Source organism: Schistocerca gregaria, chromosome 7 (assembly GCF_023897955.1).
Source record: "Schistocerca gregaria isolate iqSchGreg1 chromosome 7, iqSchGreg1.2, whole genome shotgun sequence".
In the NCBI taxonomy this organism is placed as follows: domain Eukaryota; kingdom Metazoa; phylum Arthropoda; class Insecta; order Orthoptera; family Acrididae; genus Schistocerca; species Schistocerca gregaria.
Window position 1 is genome coordinate 545426267 of NC_064926.1, and position 26377 is coordinate 545452643.

General features: G+C 39.5%; 1 protein-coding gene across 2 annotated transcripts in view; it reads right to left on the reverse strand.

Moving 5' to 3' along the window:
* LOC126281265 (phosphoribosylformylglycinamidine synthase) overlaps positions 1–26377 on the reverse strand; it is a 194584-nt gene that overhangs the window by 103418 nt on the left and 64789 nt on the right. For both annotated transcript variants that reach the window (XM_049980080.1, XM_049980081.1), the window contains exons 9-10: positions 14131–14391; positions 5905–5978 (exon numbers count right to left, since the gene is read on the reverse strand). In XM_049980080.1, the coding sequence (XP_049836037.1) occupies positions 5905–5978; positions 14131–14391 (335 nt within the window). The remainder of the gene's footprint in view (positions 1–5904; positions 5979–14130; positions 14392–26377) is intronic.

The window sequence follows — 26377 nt, forward strand, 5'->3', positions numbered from 1 at the left end:
CAGTCCGATACCATCCTCTACGCAGATGACTCAACAGCAATAGTATGCTGCAAAACTGATAAAGACTTAATCCATCGTATTGAGCAAACACTTGGGGAAGTGGAGAAATGGGTCAAAAATAACAGCTTGAAATTAAATCTTACAAAAACAGAAATTGTTCATTTCACCACAAAACAATCGGCTCAATGTATAAATGAAATAACATACAAAGACAAAAAATTGGACACTGCAAACTGTGTCAAATTCCTTGGGGTACTAGTGAATAAGAATATGCTGTGGGGTTACCATGTAGACAGCATACTAAGTCGACTGAACAGTCTCGTATATGCCATGAATGTCCTATATAGCATTACTGATTTAGCTGTAAAGAAAACTGTATATTATGCATATTTTGTATCAGTCATAAGGTATAGTATAATTTTTTGGGGGTTTGAGAAAACAAATCTGCTCAAAGCCTTTAGGCTACAAAAAAAGATAATCCGAGCCATGGTAGGAGCAAAAAGGAGACAACACTGCAAACCTATATTTGAGAAACTAGATCTAATGTCCATACCTAGCTTATATATATATATGAGCTTCTCATATTCACAAAAAGGAACCCACAACTTTTTGAAGGCAACTGCTTCTTGCATCAGTATGAGACCAGGCATAGAGCAAGTTACATGTTACCTACCCATAGACTAACACTATATGAAAAAACTCCACATTATATGGGCATGAAATTTACAAATACTATCTGGAAGGGGAAATGTGACCCACCTCTAAAATATACTGAAGGAGACTTGGAAACATATCTAAAAAATAAATGCTACTATACGGTAGAAGAATTCTTGAATGATAACCATGTAAAAATAATTGTATAGATCACCACAATATGTATTATGACAAATGTGTAAAATACTTTATTATGACAAATGTGTAAAATACCTGTATAGCAACACATGTATTATAACCTAAAATTAAGTTTATTAGTCTGTATGTAGTATAAAAACTGACAAGTCACCTATGTCGCAATCCTTGATTGTATAAGGCATGTTACGTGATAATAAAATTTGATTGATTGATTGATTGAGTATGTACAGAACTCTCCACTGTGCGCAGGCTGGTTTGATGAGAGTATAGAGTTGGAGTGAGATGTGCAAGCACAGAATGTCACCAAGGCGTGACTGCAACTGAACTTCTCCACCTGCTGTGAAGGTGTTTCTTATCTTTTTGTGTCGCAGCTTGGTGGTGTTCTGGAAGGCACAGAATAAGAGGCACTGCTAACAATGGCAATGCCTGGGAAACCAGTTGAAGAAGCTTGAGAGAAATGTCACTCTATTTTTTTCTGTTCTAAGGGTAAGTTTGGAGATGTTCTGATATACTGTTTAATATGAGATCTATTCAGCCAAAATTGTAATTGTCATATTGGAACAACAAAATGCAGAAGAGTTACAGAAAGACGTTTACATCATCTAGTAGCTTGAACACTTCAAATCTCTTCCAGCCCTCGAACTTCTGCAGAATAGAAGAAAACACATGGCAAGAGTTCATTCAACTGTACAGCAGGTCAACTGCACCATGATAATTCAAGAAAGGCAACTGTACAAGAAAATAACAAGCTAAAAACTATGCAGTATATGATCAGAGTGACAGATCACTTTGAGGGTAACACTCTTCCGTGATTAGTCTAGTCGCAGAACAGCACAGTTACATTCCAATGCTCGCACACAAATCATATTCATATAATCTGTAAACTGACTCATTCCACGTGTAATTAATTAATTAACTAACCAATAGTTAACTAGGAACTTGCAGACTAGAGAGAGAGAGAGAGAGAGAGAGAGAGAGAGAGAGAGAGAGAGAGAACCCCACACTTTGAGCATCTGAAATGTTGAGCAGATAAATTATCTGCAGGGTTTAACCTCTTTGCATCATTAAAATAATAATAGTTATGAAACTGGCAGTCACATTAGACCATAGAAGCAGAAAATGAGGTATCCCAGTACCAAATTACTCTGAAGTCATGATCATTTGTATTGGTTTATACTGTTAATTTTTCAAGATTATTATCTTCCAGTTTAACAGTATAACCATGGGCTCAGCTGGCAGAACTCTCCTGTATATAACAAAGATAATAATATTCAGCAGCAACAACTTCAGCAGTAGAGTACTGAGTTTTGTACAGTCTAGATGGCCTAACTGTATGCAAATACATACTGATGGATGGATCTAAGACCAAAATGGAATAAGGCATGCCTTCTACTGCACTTTCCCCAAAGCATAAAAAAAACTGTGCCTTTCCTTACAAAATCTGCAAAACTACTGCTGACATCGTGGCTATTAAGACCTCTATAAAATAAGGAATGTCACTATTTTCAAAAATTTAATGCTAACACTTAGCAAAATACATTCAAACATTGAAACATCACAACAACTACATGAAATAAGTAAGACCCTAGCAAATATGTTGAATGAAATACATATTGTTGAGATAAAGCATTGAGATATTTATATAATTAAGGCTTAGGCTGGGCCCTATCATATCAAAATGGTGGATGCTTTTGTGAAGGAAAGTATTACTAAAGCAAACAAGAGAAAATCTAGGTTGGATAATGACAATTATGAAAAGGATAGATTGCTACTCACATACAGAAAAGACATTGAGTCGCAGACAGCTACAACAAAAAAGGCTGTTATGCATTTTAGCTTTTGACCAAAAGGCTTTCCATTGGACGTAGAAAACAGACACCCACACACACACACACACACACACACACACACACACACACACACACAGGCACGACTCGTACACAGACACCCACACACGACGCATCTCTGGCCTCTGCTGCCAGACTGAATTTTTGAAATGCGCAGGTGGGAACACTTCCTGCAATATATTGTAAGCCTTTGTGGCCTCAATCTTCACTAGTACCTGACCTTCACCTCCCTACATCCTCCCTACTGCCACTCCGATGCCACACAGCCTTCTATTCCACCAACACACCCCATCTATACTTTTCTCTTTTTCCGCTGCTCCCCTCCCCACTCAAATCACCCAACTGCATCTAGCAGCCTTGTCCTGCCCCCATCACATCCCTGCAAGTGTGTTTGTGTTTTCTACTTTACAAACGGCTTTAAAAAAAAAAAAAAAAAAAAAAACCCAGGCACTTGGCTAATGAACACCAATTTCACTACTTCAGTCAACAAATGTGCCCCATAGGAATGCTCCACCTCTTGAATCACTAGAAAGACAGATAGAGGAAGAGTTTATGTCTTAGTTCAACATGTACTCTCCTGGAAAACAATGGTTTTATATGCTGAAAGTCAGAAAATCATTGAGATGCATTTAGGAGACATGTTTACTGAGTTATCTCTGCAGGTTAAAGTTAAAAACTATCCACTGGGCTCCAAGAAAAGTTTTCAAGTAGACAGCCTCAATATCATCAATCTGGTATTTGAGAAGTGCAGGAAAGAGTGACAGGAACTACATGAGCAACTTGATAAACAAGGAGAGACAAACCCTGCTTCAGTGCATGGAATCAGCAATATTATTTACCAGACCTACAGTCCCTTTTAGTCACAGGCAAATAATGTTTTATACAATAGTAAATTATCCGACATTATTTGAATATTAAACTTTGTAAATAGAATGTAAAGGACCTTCATTGATTGTCATTGTTCATGTAACACTATGTTTTAATATGTCTGTATTCTTACACCTAAGTACGTTGCTACTAATCAGCCTCTGATTTACTTCATGTTTACTACTTCAGTAATTGTTGAAGAGCCTGGCTGGCATGTCTGATAATGGTGTGCTGTCTGATCTGCGAGGAGTGTTGATTTCCCTATTCCTTCAGGGCGCTGGTGGGCTTCTCCATAATTTATGGAGTAGTCCAAGCAATGCAAATTGGCATGAGAGTTCATTAAGATGTGACATTAATATTTTCGTAGCATTCTTATGTGATGTGCCATTTGTGATAAACTCTCATGGAGAAGCAACCACTGAAATTCTGTCTGCAGTTTCTGCAAGCTTTTTGACTTCAGTTTACATACCTTTGACAGTAATGTGTGGTGCAGTTCTAGCATGTGGGATATCCATATGGAGAGCAAAAATTTGTCAAGTACTCAAGTACATATGAATCTAGTGGAGGTACTGCAGCAATTGAGAGTATTTTCTGTGTCCCAGTTCCTTCCTGTGTGTGTGTGTGTGTGTGTGTGTGTGTGTGTGTGTGTGTGTGTGTGGTAGGGGGAAGCTGCTGTAAAATTCCACTGCGGTATTGCTTCTGTGATACCTACTGCTGCTGCTCGATATTTCATCTGTAAGGCAGCGACCTTCTCCTGGTGCAGCTGCTTTCTCCTGGAGGAATTCTTACTGCCGGCATGCCAGTTTTTGCTGCTCTTTTAGCTGACCTTTTTGTTGCTGACACTGACTTAAAAATTGCAGATGTGCCTTAAGCTACTCCAAATCCATGTATGGTGATTGTGGGCAGTCACTGTTCATGTCTCATGGATTGTCTGTACTCACGGACTGCCAGTACTTCCATCATGTACTCACAGAGTTTTCCATCCTCACATGAGGGTCACCAGGTGAGGTATACAAATATTCATAGTTGATATATGAATTAGGATAGGTAGCTACTCGCTACACAGAGGCAGCATTGAGTGGCAGACAGGCACATTTAAAACAGGCTAAGCTGTTGGACACAGTCCTCCTTTAGACTTAGAACAAACAGCACAAGCACGCGCACGCACGCACAACACACACACACACACACACACACACACACACACACACACACACACACACACACACACGAGCCAGACATGGATACAGTAGTCTCCAGGCACCAAATCAGACCACATCATCTAATGATGGCATCCAAGTTCGATGCTGAAAAATCATGATACTAATGTCCGATGTACATCCTGTGAATTTTTGCTTGGGAAGTCTGCAGGGAAAGACACCTGACAATTCAGTCGCTGGACTATATGAACTGTCCCATTCAGTGGTTGTGGTGGTGAAAGTGCTCTCTCTCCGACCCAGAAAACAGCTCTAACTGCGAAGCTTCTAATAAACTCGCTCTTCTTTAACCATATGACTTACTTAAGATTGTCAACCAACTTTCCTTGCTGGTTAGCTTGCTGCTGCAACCTACTTGTCTCTTCTTCTCAGAAGTATATTTGCTAGGACCAGGAATTTCTCAAGACTCTTTCTACTAATAAAATAAGCAGACGTATGCAGTTTCTTTTTCTTCACTTAACGACGTATATTTGAACATTAAACTTTTACAAATCTCAATCTTCACATAAACAAATACTATCAAGTAAGTTTCTTCGCGTCTTCAAAGCGTAGAAACAAAGTAGATTTACACGTAAGGTAAGGCTGGCTTGATAACCATGTCCTTTTTCAATATGATTCTGAATATACATCTTGTCCTTTCCAAGTCCAAAATGAGCATTAATTAACAATATCTCAACTATTCTTTTTTCCCCCAGTACGATTGTCAAAGTTATAAAACAGCACATAATACATAAACACTCCTTGTTCTTTCACTATGGCTTCCATGGCGCGACCTGCAAACACTTGTCTACAATCGTCTCACGATAAACTTCAAACCTGCACACACAGACATGTGATGTGCAGTACATAGGCTCTCTCTCACTTATATTTAAAATATTGTGTGTTCAAGATGGTAGAAGGCCGAGTGGTTCTAGAATTTATGTGGAAATCCTTGAAGTACTACAAGCTGTAGCTCCATATTGTCATAATTTAATTCAATTTCCCATTGCTCTCAAAGGCATATATTTCATTCACAGATTTATTCAGAAACATACATAAAATGATTATTGGGCTTATAATGTAGGAAAATGAACAGCTGTAACTCGTTAAGCAGTACGAGCATGTCTGCATCGGGCACATACCTCCACTGAACTGGCTGCTCCTCCTCCGACACCAATTCTGTAAACGGGTCCTCCAATCTTCACAACTTTCATTCCTGCAGAAAGCCACATGAAAATTTAAAACGTGCTTTATTTGTTTTACACCTACTGTCTACATACTGTTGGGATAATCCTCAGCTGTGCCCTATGTATTGGGTGGTACATATATTAATTCTATTGAAGAAGGAAGTTACTGATTAAATTAACAGAGACATGCCCAAACTGAACAGAATGCACTGAAAAAAAAATGAATAAATCAATGAAGGCACAATGACACCAAATAGTGTCAGTATAAAAGAGTTCCAAAATGCTGATCCTGCAATGTGGTTTATTGTGACAACTGAAACTTTGTGCAAGACCAGGACTACAACATGGATTTCTTGCTTTTTGCAAGCACTCACTTCAACCATTAGGCTATGTGAGCAAGCCTCCAGGCCTGCCTCAAACTTTCATTCTGACTGATGTTTCCACGTACAGTTTCCAAACACTGCAACCACAAGTTCTTCCACATAGTATGGGGGAATAGCACAACAGAGGGAAGAGAGTAGTTGGAGGGAGGACTGTAGATTGATCTGTCAGAAATGATGTATATCAATTCCCTCTTGGGGAAGCCTTAACCCTACAGACCAAGTCCCTTGGTGCTGGATAAGGGAATGATAACCACCAGTTCCTGGCTGCTGAAGGGCAGAAGGAAAATAAAATACATCCTGAGGACCAAAAAGGCCAGAGAGAAAACTCCGATAGCAAGTCCAGCTTCAAAAGGCTAGCAAGCCATTAGTGGATAAAATAAACACTTACAAACTTGCTAGAAGCCTAGAAAAGAATGCATATAATGAAGCATGACCTAGTTATTCCCAAGGACACAGATTTGGTACCTTTGAGGTACCAGGTCTGAGATGCTGACAGGGAAGGCGGAGGAAGTCCTGGACTTAAAAAATAGGATTGTCAGAAACCATTTGGAAGCGTACAGGGAGTAGGGAATAAGGAATGGATATAGGCTGTCGTGGAGTGGAATGGAATGAGGAAGAAGGAAGAAATGAAGTGGCAGTAGTTATGAGAAGAGCACTGAAATAAGAGGTGTAGGGAATAAGTGGCATGATGATGAACACCAGAGTAAAAGTGAAAGGGAAAGATATGAAAATTCTAGAAGTATATGTGTTAAAGAGGAAGAGGACTGTGAAGAGGAAATGCAAAGACAACCAACAGGTAAGATCATGACAATGAAAGACCTAAATGCACACACAAGCAAGGAAAGAAAACGGCATTAGAAAGTACTGGAAGCGGAAGAGTGGGGAAGTAAAAATGAATAAGGACAAAAACTTTTGTAAAAGGTATAAGTTAACAGTTGGATACACCTGGTTTAAAATAAGGGAAAGGTAATGTGATACAGCCATAACTTGTTGACTAAATCCATGCTAGGTTACATAACATGTGACAAGATGTGAATATAATATCTTTCAAAGACCTAGATATCAACCATTGTGTTTTAATAGAAATAGTTAGAGGAATTAAAGAAGAAAGGTAGGCAGAAGAACAAGAAAAAAGGTTACAAGTGCAGACATTGAAAGAAGAGAGATGCAAAGAAGAATTTCAGAAAACTGGAAAGAACAACATGTCAGGCAATGAAATAAAGTCAGTAGAGGAAGAATAGAAAATGTTCAAAACAATTATGGTGGGAGCTGCAGAAAATGTATGCAGAAGACCCAGTAACAAAAAAAAATCATCCTGGTGGAGTAACAGAGTAAGAGAGAAAATTGCAAAGAACAACAAAGCATTACATATAAATCAGACAATGGGAAAATCCAGGAGGGAATGCAACAATATTATGAAAAGTAAAGTTGCTACTCACCATATAGCAGAGATACTGAGTTGCAGATAGGCACAACAAAAAGAGTCTCACAATTAAAGTTTTGGGCCATTAAGGCTTTCGTGAACAACGGATGACTGCTGTTGTGTGTGTGAGTTCAGTTTGTAATTGTAGAGTCTTTTTGTTGTGCCTATCTGCGACTCAGCATCTCTGCTATATGGTGAGTAGCAGCTTTCCTTTTCATAATAATGTTGCATTACATATAAAGTTACAAGAGAGAAAAAAGGAAACTTAAAAGAAGAAGGCGGCAAAGAGAGTGGTAGCTGGAGAGAAGAGGAAATGACTGGAAGAGTGAACAAAAGAGGTTGGAGGAAGAGAGTGAGGGAAGTAAGAAGGTCATCTATGGAATGGTTAAGGCTAAGAAGAGAGACATGATGGATATTGCCATTGTCACCAATAAACATGGAAAAGAAGTTGAGAGTGTACAGGAAATCAAGGAGATGTGGAAGGGAGGTTTTGAAGAATTACAAAACCCTAATGAAAAGAGGAAAATTATCAGCCTGGGGGTGGATGGGATGTCTAGATGGACCTAATCTGGACAGAAGCAGACGAAGTATTAAAGGAATACAATAAAGGAGGCTGATTCAGCTGACAAAATGTAGCCAAAAAGGTGCATGTGCAGGATTTTGTGTGTGTGTGTGTGTGTGTGTGTGTGTGTGTGTGTGTGTGTGTGTGTGTGTGTGTGTGTGTGTGTGTGTTCTAGCTTAAAAATGGATTCATCTGAAGGTTCGCAAAGTATTCAGCCTTATTAATGTGCCTGACAATGACTCAACACCAGTACCATTTGGTAAAGTAACACCTTAACTGTAAATTTATCCACATTCTACCAGAACTTAAATAATTCTGAAACATGTACAGAGTGATGGAAGCTTTTTGTATAAGTACAGTATGGCAGACGATGTAAGTGACAGGACTCTGCAGTTCCTTTCTCCACACCAGAGTTCTTCCTCCAACCAGCAGCACAGACATCACTTGTGCACGTCAGTCTACTGTCACTGACCTTCTGCCCTCGGGTTCCTCTCAACCTGTGACGTGAGTGACCTGCTCCTCCCTCTCAACCTTCCCCAACCTATCCCTCTTTTCTCTGCAGGGGTGAGTTACCAGTTCTGAAAGGTAGTTAATGTGTCTTTTCTGTTTTTAAATGAGTGTGTTGGCAGTATTCTGAATTTCTCATTCCAGCCACGTGTTCTACCTACATGTAATTTTACAATTTTCTCAAATAAACTACCTGTCACGACATACAGTGCATCAAATTAGTTTTTGAGTTCTAGTTATGACGTGTAATGTAACAGACTGAGATTCATCAAATGAACAATACAATACACATAGTTAATAAAAATAATGATATACTTCTACATTTTATTTTTAATACTTAATCTTTCAGTTCATAAGTGACTTCATATTATTATATTAGTGCTATATAATGACACTCATTTTTCTGTGATTTCCCTGTTATATGCAATTCGTTATTCTATAAATGTAATAACTGACTACAGGAAACCATAACAATAACACTGAAAGACACTTAATTGTTAATTTCTGAAACAGTTACAATTTTTGGAGGAATGTTAACACCAATTGTTGTTCTGGCTCTTGTGGGTGATGTCAAAACTCAAAGTAAAAAGGGATTCGACCAAAAAAGAAAAGGTTGATAAAAAAGCATCATTGTAATGACATTACTTTAAAATAGTGAGAAAATTTTAAAATGATCTTGAAGCAAAATCATTGGGATGAAAAAGGAAATGAGCTGTTTCAAGACTTTTCATTCAGAACCATCCTCCCAGAAAAAAAAAGGGGGGGGGGGGGGTGTACCGGTAGAAAGGCACAATAAAATAACACACAAACACATACCTTGTGTGTGCTTGGTAAGTCTTGGAATCTTTGTTTTTAATATATTTTTCCCATGTGGAAGTTTCTTTCTATTTTATTTACAGATAAATAACTAAGTATTTATATACAGGGTTTTTCTAAATGATGGACCATTTTCAAAAATTCATATGTATTCAAGTAGAAGTCCAAAATGAACAAGCTTTATACCAATGAAAAGAGGAATTTTCAAAGTTTTTGGCAGGTGGGCAGTAATAGTTTCAGAAGAAACCGGTAGAGTTTGTTCAGTAATAGGGCTGTCATTCCATTTCACTGTTAGTTGTTAGTGAGATGGTGACTGTAGAGCACAAGATCTTCAAATGTTCTTGAGTCTGCGAAAAGTGAGTCGCAAATTACAGTGCAGTGGGCATTTCGTACTAAATTAAGTATTCAACCAACAACTCACAAATGCATTAGCTGTTGGTTTAAGCAATTTAAACAGAATTGGAGTGTGTACAAAGAAAAAGAACAGGCCGACTGCATGTGTTAGAGAATGATTTCTGATGGATTCAAGAAAGTTTTGTGCACAGTCACAGTAAGTCTCCCAATAGAGTCAGTCGAGAACTTGGGATACTCCAACCAACTGTATGGAAAGTTCTGAGACAGAGTACAAAACCTAGTGATTACAACTTCTGCAGGCTCTCAATCTCAATGACAAAGAGAAGAGTCTCGCATTTTGTGGTTATGTGCTAGCAAAGATGGAGGATGATGCATTTCTAAAGCATGTAATTCTTAGCGGTGAAGTGACGTTCCACATTAGTGGAAAAGTCAACAGACACAATGTTTGCATATGGGGTTAGAAAATCGACATTCACCATTGCAACATGAAAGAGACTCACCGAAGATCAACGTGTTCTGTGCCGTATCTTGGACAAAGGTTTATGGACCATTTTGCTTTGCAGAAAGAAATGTAATGGGAATCATGTACCTGGACTTGTGGAGCAATGGCTGTTCCTTCAAGTTATGGAAGATTTCCAGGACTTCATTTTCCAATACAATGGAGTTCCACCCCATTGTGCTAATGATGTACAAGGCTTTTTGAATGACTGCCTTCATCAGCACTGGATCGGACGCAGGGGACTTGAGGACCTGGCTCTGCACTTCTGACATCTCCTGATCTCACACCTTGCAACTCTTTCTTATGGGGTTACGTGAAGGAAGCTGTTTACTGTCCCGCCTGTACCAACCACTCTGAACTATCTGCAGAACTGGATCACTACTGGCGTTCACTCAGTAACAGCAGATACACTTTCACGTGTATGGGATGAGTTTGGCTACTGCATTGATGTTTGTGGTGCTGCCAACCGCGACAACATTGAACATTTATCACATTTCTAATTATTATATATTAATTAAAAACTAATTAGTTACAAATTATTAAATTTATTTAAGTGATATCAAATATTATGAAAAACATAAAAACTTTGAAACTTCCTCTTTTCATTGGTATAAAGCTTGTTCATTTTGGATTTATACTTGAATTAAAGAAGTTTTGAAGATGGGCCCGTCATTTAGAATAATCCTGTATAATGTAAGGAGAAGGTATATTGCTACATACCCTAAAACTGATACGTTAAGCTGCAGACAGGCACAATTAAAAGTCACTTACACATTAGCTTCTGGCCTCAGCCTTCGTCAGAAAAAGAAAGAGAAACACACACACATTCATTCACACCTCACGCAAAAATGACCGCCATCTCCAGCAGCTCGGGCTAGAATGAATAGGATGCAGCTGTCACATAGCACGCCAACAGCTATTTGGAGGGGGCAGGGATGGGAAAGGGATAACAGTGTGTTGTCCTCTGTCAATGCATCCGCCAATCTATCTCTGCTCCTCCCCGTTTTGTTCCATCCACTCCCCCACCCTCATCTCCCTGATCCACAACTTCCCGACACTGCACCTCCTGGCAATCAGTTGCACACTCCACAAGACAGTGCTCTTCTCTCCCATACCCACACTACTATACCTTCCCCTTCCCTATCTCCTCCACACTGCTGGTACCATTCTGCATGACAACTGCATTCTGGTCTGAGCTGTCAAGAGATGGCGGGTCACGTGTGCGTGAGGCGTGCTTGCTTAAGTGAATGAATGTGCGCATGTTCTTCTTTTTTTCTGACAGACTGTGGCTGAAAGATAACGTGTAAGTGTCTCTTAATTGTGTCTGCCTGCATCTTAACATGTTATCTTTATGGTAAGTAGCAACCTATCTTCTCCTTGCATTGTTTATATTCCAACCTGGGCTACCCTTCATTTACATATTTGTATAATGTTTTCCTGCTCCAGAGCTCAATTTATCATTTTGTAGGACTCACAATATTATGATGTGGATATCACAAATAATTAATATTTGAGAACTAAAATAGTGTGTTAAATTCTTGCATATACTGCAAATAGGAGTGTTAGACAAACATCACCAAAACTGATCGAGTGATTGCAGAGGGTAAGCAGTCTGCTACTGACATGCTCCTTCACTCTACTAGAGGACAAAGTCGGGAACTTTTGTGTGGCCTCTCTGAGACTGACAGGCAGAAATGTCAAAGGGATGAGTGCAGATATGTGGAACTTACTGCCACGAGGAGCACCACTGCCAGAAGCATCAGTCTCATGCCTCACGCGAAACACTTCCCAGTAGTGCAGAACGGCGAGTCTTTAGTAAACTGCTGATCTGTTACCGCCAAGGTGATCGATTATGACTAAACTTTTCCTAGCAGATCAACACAGTTCACAGCAGAAAATTCAGCCACACACTAATGTGCCACAGCAAATAATCCTTTATCCTTTAATAATGCCAACAGAAATTTCTCGTGTGTGTGTGTGTGTGTGTGTGTGTGTGTGTGTGTGTGTGTGTGTGTGTGTGTGTGTGTGTGTGGGCGCGCGCGCGCACACGTACTTTCATCAAAACTTTTGTGTCTCCTGCTACCGACTGAATGCAGTCAATGAAAAAAATTATGTAGCTACAGCATGATGTGTACCTAGCTGCTTCTGATCTAAATTAAACCACTTAGTTGTTGAAACAATATAAGTTACAGAAAGCACTACTCTATAGTTTTCACTAAATTAATGTTACAGGAGGTAATGCTCCATCAGTAATTCAAGGTGGGAATAAGGAGACCAAAGACATTTTCCATTTTAAAATTGAATGCATAAATTTTAGGATGTCTTTTCTTTTTACAGAATAGTTAAATACTTAATTATATTAAAACCAAAGATTCCAAGACTTACCAAGCAGGAAAGCGCCGGTAGACAGGCACAATAAAATAACACACAAACACACACACAAAATTTTGAGCTTTCGCAACCGGCGGTTGCTTCGTCAGGAAAGAGGGAAGGAGAAGGAAAGATGAAAGGATGAGGGTTTTAAGGGAGAGGGTAAGGAGTCATTCCAATTCCGGGAGTGGAAAGACTTACCTTAGGGGGAAAAAAGGTTAGGTATAAACTCACTCTCTCTCTCTCTCTCTCTCTCTCTCTCTCTCTCACACACACACACACACACACACACACACACACACACACACACACACACACACACACACACAAATCCATTCATACATATACAGACACAAGCTTGCAAAAAGATTTATCTTAGGGGGAAAAAAGGATAGGTATATACTCGCGCGCGCGCACACACACACACACACACACACATACACACACAAATCCATCCATACATATACAGACACAAGCTTGTGTCTGTATATGTATGGATGGATGTGTGTGTGTGTGTGTGTGTGTGTGTGTGTGTGTGTGTGTGTGTGTGTGTGAGTATATACCTATCCTTTTTCCCCCCTAAGGTAAGTCTTTCCGCTCCCGGGATTGGAATGACTCCTTACCCTCTCCCTTAAAACCCACATCCTTTCATCTTTCCTTCTCCTTCCCTCTTTCCTGACGAAGCAACCGCTGGTTGCGAAAGCTCGAAATTTTGTGTGTGTGTTTGTGTGTTATTTTATTGTGCCTGTCTACCGGCGCTTTCCCGCTTGGTAAGTCTTGGAATCTTTGTTTTTAATATATTTTTCCCATCTGGAAGTTTCTTTCTATTTTAAATACTTAATTACCTAGCCAACAATGCCAACTAATCCCAAAGGCTATAGTATATAAAAGAACCCAATAAATTATGAAATATCTTATTATTACCTAGAACCCAAAACATGTTAACATAAACTATACAAATGGTATTGCAGATAGCTGTAGATTAAGTTTTAAAAATATTTTAGGAAGAAAGAAAACAGACTCAGCATGCTACAAAAAGAGGAACTCGCATTTACTGCTTCCCCCTTCCCCCTGCCACTATTTTCTAACAGATTTCGTACCTGACTGTTTAACAAAGACTTGAAAACTACATGTTGATAACTAGGCTACTACACACATAATTCAAAAACAAAATAATAATTCTTCCATTCTGAAACAAAACTGGTACTTAAAATTTCAATAGGTTTTAGTAAATTGTAAGAAGCATTTTATTTCAGCAGCACGTCACCTTTCTCAGGCTTCATCTTCTCAATCATATCAGCATCAAGGGCACCCACACCTCCACTGAACATAATGGGTTTGATCCATTCTCTTCTTTCATTGTGCAAATCCTCCATACCAAAGGTGCGAGCAAACCCACATATTACAGGCTCGCCAAACTTATTTCCATAATCTGAGGCACCATTGCTCGCTTCAACTAATATTTCCAAAGGTCTTGCAAAGTTATCTGGGTATGAATACGATTTTTCTTCCCAAGGAAGATTATAGTCTGAAATCATTTGAAAAATACAGCATAAAAACAATAAATATTCATAAAACAAAAAGATAATAATTGGTCATACTGACCATGTACAGGTTTACACACAGAATATAGCATAAGCATAAACAGCAGCTTTAATGTGGGGCAGCAAAGACACGTGTACATTTGCATTTTGTTGCAATCTGAACAGTGTGAAATGTACAAAGCATGTTGTTTCTTCTACAGTCTCAAATTGATTATGAGAGAAAGTGCCATAGACTACTGGTAGGTAATAATATCACTACTCTTGTGAAGTTTTGCAAAATGTTTCGATAAATTACAATCATTATTGACATTTAGTTCAAGGTAATTTTGGTCTCCATGGAATGAGAATAAGAGTGTAATCTAGAACGTAGTGGCCTACTATGCCTACCCACTGCACATATTGAAGTCAGCCTCCCATTCAATATCGAACAGTTTCCTCGACATCTTGCCTCTGTGTTATGCGAGTGCCACTCAAAGTGAGTTGTTACTCTGCGCTCTCTCTGGTTGTTTAAAATAAATTGATAGGTACAAAATCATGCAGGTTATGAGGTCAGATGCATTACTTGGTTTTTGAAACCTGCACAAATACTGTCAACTGAAGGAAGTATATGGTAGTACAGCAATGAATGAATGAAAGATGAGAATGTGGTGTCAAGAGTTGGGTGAAGAATGAAATCATGCACAATAAACATGTGGCCCTAGAGGAGATACACTCTTATTTCCCAAATACCTCTCATTCTTTGCTCAGTGGAAGTTGTGTCTAAACATTTTGACTATAGCAAAATTGGCAACCGATATGTTTCCAGCCAACACAACACACAGAGCATGATTGCAGCACTGAAATTTATACTGCAGTATAAAGCCAATGAAAATTACTTTCTCAAACCAACTGCACAGGCCTACAAATTTATACTTTGGAATTTTTTTACAATAATTTTAGATGCTCTTAATGTTTTTTCATATGCTAAGTTCAAAAATGCCAAGGATTTCTCTACAACACATTAGGTTTTTTCACAAACTAATGATAAAAAATTCTGAAAATTCAAACTACACTTGGGTCAGAATAACAAAGTGATTGCCATTTGAGTATGGAAGGAGTGGATGTTGTCAGTTAGGGGCATTTCACACAAGCACAATGTGGATACAGTAGCAAAAGCTGTGCAGCACATTGATACGTTCTTCACAAATGTGGTGGGCTGGGCTCACTTCAGAGGATCATAATAGTGTTATCACTCTCCTTAGAAATTTCACAGATAACTTCACACATTTCATAAAATAAAAATACCACACTGAGAAACAAAGCATATCAGAACAAATCAAAACAACTCTGTTACAGACCACAACTGTCACTTGCTGCTGACTGGTAACCAGCAGCTCAGCCAGCAGAGCAGTATGACTACTGTGCACAGGGCAGAAGATGTGACCAAACTCATTCTCTGATTGGTTGTTGCTATGGCAGCTGTCCTCTCAACAACTAGCTGTCAGTCACTTTGTCAATGCTATCCACATGAAATCACATATATTTAAAAATAAAATGCTAAAATAAGGCCCTCCTAACATTATAATGAATTATTATGTTCTTCAGTACTAATATAATGGTGTAAATGTTACTGTCTCTTCTTCTCCGCCTCAAAACTAAGTAAAAAAATTTGTTAGTGTACTGCCCGAGACCGTCCCCTATGTTATCATGCTGACATTCCACAGGCTCTGATAACTTCATTCAATTTCCTTAATTTCCTGGTGGAACCTATCTCTTTGCTTCTCACTCACAGTAATCTACCTAGGTTGTCTGGGAATAGCAGTTTCGAGCCCACTGAGGCATCCAGTACTTTGAAGTTGTACAGCATGTTTCTTAGAATATTCTTATAATCAGGGTCTTTGTAGTTGCCAAGAAATATATTGATAACTTCTTTAAAGGATATGCTAGCTGATCTTTCATGTCTTTAATTTTATCTTCCAGTGTTTTGTCTTTTATTAGTTTCTGAACATGTCTTTTATTAGTTTCTGAACATCAGGGCCAACGAAAACTCCTTTCAGTTTAGCCTCTGGTAGCCTTGGAAACCTACTTGGCAGGTACTTGAAAGTGTCACCATCTATTCATAGGGCTTTAATAAAGTGTTTCATAATTTCAAATGTTATGTGAAGTGGAGGCAGGATGGTGTACGAGAGAGAGAGAGAGAGAGAGAGAGAGAGAGAGAGAGAGAGAGAGAGAGAGAGAGAGCACATGCATGTGTGTCGAGGGGGGAAGAACCAATGAATCAAACTTTATCTGAAATCAGCATAAAAAAATACACCAGAAAAACTTTTTAGCCTTACGAAAATTCCATTATTAACCAGTGTTGTTCCTTATCATGAGACCAGATGTGTCACTTCACCCCAGAGATAAGAGTGTCAAAGACTGGCACCATCCCTTGTCAATGCAAAAAGGCATGGAAATTGGTAAAAACTTTGTCAACGCGAAAACATCTGGTGACAGTTATTTGGGACTGTAAGGCTACTCTCTTCGTTGATTACATGTCAAAAAGCATTATGATGAATCCAAGTTGAAAAAAACTGCAGCGACGACTTCAGCAACAGAAAATCATAGTTGTGGAACATTTTCTCACATTACTCTACTTCTTCACTATAAGCATACTATCATTTCAAAGTAGTCTTCTCTTTGAGCATTTGAAGTTACGCATCTGTGCTGTTGCGTGCAGTTGGGCTCTGTTGCTACATCCTTTAATGTTGTCGCTGACTATCCTGGGCCAGAGTGGTTTGGCAGATATGTCTTGTTGGCAGCCACAACATACAAGCATTGAGACATTACCATTAAGTTAAATCAAACAGAACAGGAAGAGAAGGTAGTCTCATTGCAGAGCTGTGGAAACACGTAAGTAATGAGTTGGTTCAGAGTATTCATAATGTTGTAGCCAAAATATGGGAGACAGACCGGCTTTTTAATGACTGGACCTCTGCCATCCTGTGCCCACTACACAAGAGAGGAGACATGTCAAGGTCTCATCAACTATAGAAGCATTTCCTTCCTTTCAGTGACCAATAAGAAATTACTCAAAATAGTGGAAAGACAACTAGACTCGTGCATAGGAAAGGATTAAATAAGATTCAGGAAGTGAAGACCATGTGCAGAAGTGATACTGAACCTTAAAACGATCCTCAAATACATGAAATAAAAGAGCCTCACTTTACACAATAATAGCTGTCTTTCAAAAGGCTTATGGCTCATCAAAATACACTCCCTCTTGCACACACTATTTGAACAAGGTCTAGATAACAATACACCAAACCTTGTGAAAGCAACACTTACCAATATAATGTTCAAAGTAAAGTTCAGAGAACTGTCAAGGAACTTCGAGATCAGAACTGGTGTTAGACAAGGAGACAGCCTACTCACAACACTCTTCAACTGTCTGTTAGAGAATGTTATTTGAGAATGGATGAAGCTACTTACAGATGACTCTGGACTGAGAATTGGTTTCAAAAAGGGCAATTTAGTTGTCACCTGCCTAGCTTTTACAGATAATGTCACACTTCCAATATGCAATGTAAAGGGAGTTACTTATCAACTCCGCTTCCTCAACTGCATAGCAACAAGTTGAGTTGGAAAATTCCATCAACAAGACTGAGACACCCCCAATACAATCCCATTAGGCAACACATTAATGTGTGGTACCAACTCCTTCAAATACCTCAGAAAATGGATAACTCCATACATCAATGAGGTAATGGTTGTGAACAACAAGTGCACCAACCAGAGAAAGTCTCCTATCTAGGTAAGAATATTTACAGATCTAAATCATCTTCCCTCAGTCTCAAAATCTGACAGTATGGGGAGTTTCCATATTGTATACCTAACACAGCAGAAAAGGATAACTCAGAGAGCTAGAATAAAAGGGACAGAAAAACCATGGGCCTCATCAAAGAAGGCAGTGTGTACATAATCAGGCACAACAAGGAACTCTATCAACATTTAGAGTGCATTACAACAGCAATGAGAAAGAGTAGGCTGATCTTCTACAGGCATGAAGTCAGAAAGAATGATTGGAAACTCATGTCAAGGATCGTCAGCACTGTTTCTAGAAAGAAAGTGAAAGTGAACAACACCAGTTAGGAAAGACCTTGAGCTTGTCATAATGAAGCCCCAAATGGTTCAGTGTAGGCCTGCCATGTGTAACGAAAAACGTATGGCCAAATATTCAGGAAGAAAGGACACATGCATCAACCTGCTGTTGCAATGAATCCCAGATGCACTGATGTATCCCAGGAGAACTGTATATTGTTTCACAGCCACTGCCTTCCACAATATGGGCACCAAGACTTTTACATCTCGTACCAGGCTTCCACACACAAGAGTTTTCAAAAGCCACCACAAATAAAGGCTAAATAGGCTTAAGTCTACAGAGCATGGAGGCCAAGGAATTGGTCTACCTCCACCTATTCATCCATCACAGAATCTGTTATTTAGAGGCCTACAAACATTAACACTGAAATGAGAAGGAGCTCCATTGTGTATGGAGTACATGTATTGTCATTCTCTCACACAATGTTACTGCAAATCAGGAATCCCTCTATGCAGGACATGTCAAGCAGATATGATATCTGGCAGTGATGGATAATGTGAAGCGTTTTTTCATCTTTTATTATATTTATAAATGATTCTGTGGTTTTTGATTAGTGATTGACTGATGACAGTAAATGTCCTAGTGGAATAAATATAATGAGTGACTCTACAATGAAATTTTCACTCTGTAGTGGTGTGGGTCCTGATACGAAACTTCCAGGCAGATTAAAACTGTGTGTCAAGCCGAGACTTGAACTCAGGACCTTTGCCTTTCACAGGCTAGTGCTTAGTGTGTGAGATTATCATCACAGTATGCCCAACTGTTCAAAGAGATGTCTTCAGGATGTGTAGTGTCACATAGTTATTATCCTTATTACATGCTACTATGCAACACACACACACACACACACACACACACACACACACACACACACACACACACTTTTTATCAATGTAGGGTTCACCATAAAATATGATGCCAAAAGTCTTTAGTAGATGAAAATTGGTAAAAGTCTTTAGTAGATGAAAATTGGTAAAAGTAAGTCACTGTTTTGACATTTTCAGCTCCAAAACCAATATAACTCTAATGCACAGGCTGCAGAGCTTAGACATTTTAGAAGATTTATAACATGTGTCGTGTTTAAGATGATTTGTAACAAGACCACCAGTTCAGGTTCTTATCAGTATGACTCCATAAGAATTTAGGATATTCTATTTCATTTACTGATTTACTTTCATGCCTAATTTCAATCACACGTTCAAGTCTTGTGCAACACAGAACTGCACGTATTGTATTTTATCCAAGTTCAGCTACAGATGGTTTGCAAAGTTCTGGTTACTAGCTTTATACAAATGATATATGTGCTGTATGCAACAGCCTCGACAGCAGACAATCTGGCAGTGCTGCTAATGAATTGTTTAAATGAACTGTGAACATTAGAGATCCTACCATGCTTCCTATGGGTACATCGGCTCTTTCTTTCATTTCTGTAGAACATTCACTGTCCAGTATAACATATTCGTTTTCAATAGTATAATATTTATCAAGCCAAATACATTTAGGAGAAATCCTCGGTGCAGCAAAACAGCTTAAATCACTTCATGAAGACAAGGCCTTCAGCTAAAATTGTATACCAGTGAGTATGCTGATACAATAGCTCCACACTTAGCAATCTTATGCAAACTGCCTGCTACTTGAAAGATCCGCACCTAAAGACTGGAAAGTTAGACAAGTCACACCAATACCTACTACCATAATTGATGGACTATAAGATGCAACTTAATTTTTAAGCAACTTTTTTAAAAAAATAATATTTTTACCATTTTTATTATTAGAATGCAAAGCCTGACAAAAAAATCTTCTTAGTTTACAAAATCAAAATGAACTTTAAAGTCCTTGAAAATCGTCATCTTAACTTTCTTCTTCTTCCTCCTCTTCATTGTCATCATTGCCCTCTTCATATATACAATTGTCTTCGCTGCCATTGAGAGCACTACTTATGCCGCACTTTTAACAATAATGTCTTCGATCACTCTAGACCACAACTGTCTTATCCACTGGCACACTTGTATGATCGTAGGTCATTTTAAACTTCCATTTGGTATGAATTCGTGTTGGGTTTCATCCAGCATCCATTTGTTCCATTCCTCTCTCATATAGACATTAAATGGTATATTTATCGAGACATCAAGATGTTTCAATTGTGAAGTATGTCCTCCTGGAATAACAGCAAGCTCTGTATTTCCCCATCTCAACTTCTCTTTCACTGAATTTTTCAAATAACTACTAAACTGATCTGGCATAAGAAGAGAACTCTTCTTCAATAAAGCACCTTTCCTTCTCTGCCGCACACTGTTAATTCACAATTTCTTATCAGCATCATCAATTCTACCATTGTGTACATATACAACACCTGGTGGTATTTCAGAAGGTTTCAGTACTGTTTTGCACTTGAAAATGATCATTACCTCTAGTTTAGTACTGTCAGCACAACATGAAAGGACAACAGAGTAGTGCATTTTTCCATTTCCACTTGCTTTTACAGTTTTTTAGTTATAGTTTCGACGCCTTTCACCACAACTATTCTGTTAATCATCACATCAAATATCATCTATATTTGCTATTTAGCTTAGTTCCACATTGGTTTTCTTTCAATGTAGATTAAGAAAGTGATGGAAAGATAATATTTTCTCCTCTTGCTTTTATGGCATTTTCTGAGATATTTTGGTTTTGGTTTTTATTCTAAGTCCATGACACTTCATAAACCTGTAGCAACAACCAACTCCACCCTTAAAGTTCGTTAAGTTCCACTACAGCCCTAGCTTACGAGCATGTACTGGCATTTGAATCACTTTTGCATTAATTCCAATGCCTCTTGACAGTGACCTTCAATATATTTCAACACGTCATCTAGTTTTGGCCATTTTGCATTCAGTCCTCTGTTTGCACATTTAGTCTTCCATATTTTTTTCAGTTCTTCTTTCGAGCCTGCTAATCGCAATTGGTTGTTCTGTTGGTGGAGGGCCGAAATGCCACTCAGCTGCTATGTTTCCATGTTTTTCTGCATATACAATTACATTCAATTTATAGCTCACATCATATGAATAACTTCTATTTTTTCCATTATGAAACTAGCTACTAACAAAAATAGTGTACTGTTACTGATAACATAAACCACTTTCAATGCAAGTTCACTGGTACTGTAGACTGCAGTAACACATCATAGGCTAGACAGTGTTCTGTGTTTGTGATGGCTGGGTGGGAGAGAGACAGTGTTCGCAATCTTTTGAATCTCAACAACTCATGTTCGTCTCGTTGGTGCACTGTTGAGTCCAATGTTGCAGATAGAAATAGGTTTTTCGCAGCATCAAATATATGGCCATTTTTAGGACTAGTGAGAATTTTACATAAACACTGGACTTTTTTATATAAATTCCGCGTATAAGATGCATGTGAATTTTGGAGGCAATTTTTTGAAGAAAAAAGAGCATCTTGTAGTCTGGAAAGTACGGTAAAGGACATAGGAGTAATCTGCTGAATTACAGACATATTGCTAATGTCAATTTGCAGTGATTTTGGAACACATACTGTGTTCAAACTTATGAATTACCTCGCACAGAAGTAATATCTGGCATTTCCCAAGGAAGTGTTATAGACCCTCGCTGTTCGAGATCTACATAATGATTTAGGAAACAATTTAAAGAGCCCTCTTAGATTGTCTCAGACTTTGCTGTCATTTACTGTCCTATAAATTCATCAAATAATTGATACCAATTGCAAAATGATTTACACATGATATCTGTATACTGCAAAAAGTGGCAATTTGCCGTAAATAATCAAAAATGAAAGGTCATCTACACGAGTACTTAAAGAATCTGCTAAATTTCCATTACATGATAAATCACACAAATCTATAGCCTGTGTATTCAACTACATACTTAGGCATTGCAATTACGAAGAACTTAAATTGAACGATCTTATAGATAATGTTGCGGGGAAAGCGAACCAACGACTGCAATTTCTTGCCAGAGCACTTAGAAACTGCAACAGGGCTACTAAGGAGACTGCTTACAATGTGCTTGTCCACCCTCTTCTAGAGTATTGCTGTGCAGTGTTGGATCCACATCAGACAGGATCGATGGAGGACATCAAAAAAGTCGAAGGAAGGGCTGCTCATTTTGTACTGAATTTATCATGCTGAGAAATGAGATGGAGCGATCTGTTTTACTTGGTAAAAAACTTTCTATAACCAAGATTGCATAAATACTTATTTATTTTGGACAACCTGTTTCTACAGATTTTGCTGTCAGCTTCTGGCCTTCAAAAATTTTTGGAGCAAAATGTGTTCATTGGGTTATAATCTCATGCGAAGTTGTCATATTAGTGGTAAAATGTAGCACATTATATAAATATTTTTTCGACCACCATGGATCCTTGCTCCTTCCATCAGCATCAGTACAGAAAAGTTTCCTTATCACTAGCTACAATCCAGTCCAACACACTGTTCCTGCATTGTTGCTTGGCTCACTGAATCCCCCCAAATGGCCTTACCATCAAATTTCCCTTCTCTGGCTGCCACCCTTCCTTCAACAATGACATCCATCTGTTCAGATTTCACCAAACCGTAGCCCTTACCAACATACTCCTGCAAAACCATTTCAATCAGGCCCAAACCTCTCTCCAATACCTTCACTCCATCCATAAAATTCTCCTGCTATGCAATCCCAAATTCCTGGATCCCGTTACACACACTGAAACTCTTGCCCTCCAGAAGCTAGGGCGACACGCATAACGTCGCTTCAAAAAATTATTCAACCTGCTCAGTTCCTATTCCCGCCTTCAACTACCACTGTCCACCACCCCTACAACAACCTCCAGACCTCCCCCATGCCCCTTCACAGCTGACAAACCCTGTCTTGCAGACCTACTACATTTATCCACCCTCCAAAACTCTCCCCCCTTCCCCCACCACCACACAAAATCCAGAACCTAAACAGAACCAAACACAGTCATGAACCTATCCTACAAAATCCTTAACTCCATAAAAGTATCAGTCCTTTCCAAAGGACTCACCTTTTGGCCCACTCCCAAATCAATCATGCACGACTTGTTTAAGATGTTCTCTCTTTCTCCCGGTCCCTACGGTGGAAACACTTTCTCGCCACCAACCCTACCAATCAGACTCAACCAGAGACCAATGTTGAACCCTGCATGACCCAGTTCATTTCTCCATTCAACCATGATCCACCATCACTGTCCCCAAATCAACCCCTTTTCTTAACCTCAAACCTTGCCTCACCATTGTTCCTCAGATACTTAAACATGCAAACTAACCTTACATCCACAGAAAGAAACACAATTCACCACTTAAACACTGATCCTGACCTTATAATCCTATCTGCTGACAAAGGCTCCAACACTCTTGTTTTGAACTGCAAGGTTAACCTGCCAGCTGTCAGATTCATCTACCTACAAATCTTGTCACAGTGACTCAATTCCAGAAATGCAGCAGGATCAAAAGTCTCCCCTCAAACCCTTAGGCCCATCCCACAACCTCTCCCCAGAGTCCATCTCTCTCCTCACCCCTACCACTCCCTGCACTCCTACATTCTGCATGCTTCCTAAAGTCCATAAACCCAACCACCCAGGATGCCCCACTGTGGCTGGTTATTCTGCCCCCACCAAGAGAATCTCTGCTCTTGTTGACCAACACCTTCAGCCTATTACCCACAACCCATCCTCCTATATAAAAGATACCAACTATTTCCTCCACTGACTCTCCACAGTTCTTACTCCGTTACCACATGGTGCCCTGCTCGTCGCTACTGATGCCACTTCCCTTACACTAACATCTCTAGTGCCCATGGCATTACCGCTATTAAACAATACTTTTCCCAATGTCCACTGGATTGTAAACCAACCATCTCCCTCCTAGTCATAATAACCAACTATACTCTCACCCACAATTACGTCTCCTTTGAAGACATTACTTACAAACAAATCCAAGGTACAGCTATGGGCACCTGCATGTGCTATTCTATGTCAACTTTTCATGGGCCATCTAGAGGAATCATTCCTAAACATCCAGAGTCCCAAACCCCTCACCCGGTTCAGATTCAGTGATGAGGTCTTCATGATCTGGATCAAGGGTGAGGACACCTGTCCACATTCCTTCAGTACCTCACCACCTTCCCCCACATTCGTTTCACCTACTCCTACTAAACCCATTAAGCCACCTTTTTCCAGGTTGGCTCCACCCTTGTACAAAAACAGATCTCCTGAGCCTTATCTTTCCACTCACCCAACACCTCTTAAAGTCCCACCATCCGGCCACATAGAAGCACTCCCCTTATGACTCAGTACCACCCAGTACTGGAGCAACTTACATTCTCCACCAGGGTTTTCACTACCTGTTGCCATGCCCTGAAATGAGAAATGTCCTACCCACTATCCTTCCCACCTCTCCCACAGTGGTATTCCGTCACCCATCGAACCTACACAATATTCTCGTCCATCCCTACACAACTCCTGCTCCCAGCTCCTTGCATCATGGCTCATATCCCTGTAATAGACATAGATGCAAGACCTGTTCCATACTTCCTCCTACCACCACCACCACCACCACCACAACCACCACCACCACCACCACCACCCACTCCAGTCTGGCCACAAACATCACCTATCCCATCAAAGGCAGGGCTACCTTGGAAATCAGTCATGTGACCTACAAGCTCAGTTGCAACCACTGTGCTGTATTCTACATGGGCATGAGAACCAACAAGCTGTCTGCCTGCATGAATGGCCACTGACAAACTGTGGCCAAGAAACAACTGGACCACCCTGTTGCTGAGCATGTTGCCCAACATGACGTCCTTCATTTCAATGACTGCTTCACAGCCTGTGCCACCTGCATCCTTCCCACCAACACCAGCTTTCCTAAATTGTGCAGGTGGAAACTCTACTCTCCTTTAGCACTACTCCCCCCCTCTCCCCTGCCCTCTGTTTAACCTCCCAACTGCACTTAGCTGCCCTACTCTCCACTTCATCTCTACACAGTCCCAGCAGCACTTTACCGTCCCCCACTCCTACCTTGCTATCCCTCTCCTTTCCCACCCCAACCTCCACCTTACCTCTCAGCTGGTTGCCTCTCCCATAATGGGCTTGTGTGTGTGTGTGTGGGGGGGGGGGGGGGGGGGGGTGTTGTCAAATTTTGACAAAGGACTTTCTGGCCAAAAGGTAATCTTGCGACAGTCATTTTGTGGCACCTTTCTGCAACACACTATCTCTACTATATGGTGAATAGCAGCTATCCTTTTCATTATATTGTTATATAAATATTTGTCAGATATAAAGCACCCACAATCAGAAAGCACTTTGTGCACATGATCACATCCATATATCTAACACTTTACAAACAACTGTTAAGTCTTAAAAAATCATGATATAAGGTAAAATGTTCATCAGCACATTTGTTTAATTTATCACGACATGTTCATCAATGAATAGAACATGACAAACTAACATAAACAAATGTGCTGATGTGCATTTCACTGTATGTTTTTATGTTTAAACTGTAATGATCATCTGTGGGGGTTACCTATACGGACATGGTCATGTGCACAAAGTGCTTTTTGATTGTAAATTATATCTGACAAACCTTTGACTAATGTGTTACATTTTATCCAAGAATATTGCAACTTGGCATGAGGGTATAACTCACAATGAACACATTTTGTAGCGAAAATTTTTGAAGACCAGAAAATGACAGTCAAGTCTTTCAAAACCACTTATCAACTTGTATTATTGTGAAATAGGGGAGAGAGAGCCACAGATATGATACACAATTTAAGGTGGCAACTGTTGAAACAAAAGACATTTCTTGTTGTGCCAGCATCTTCTCTAAAAACTTC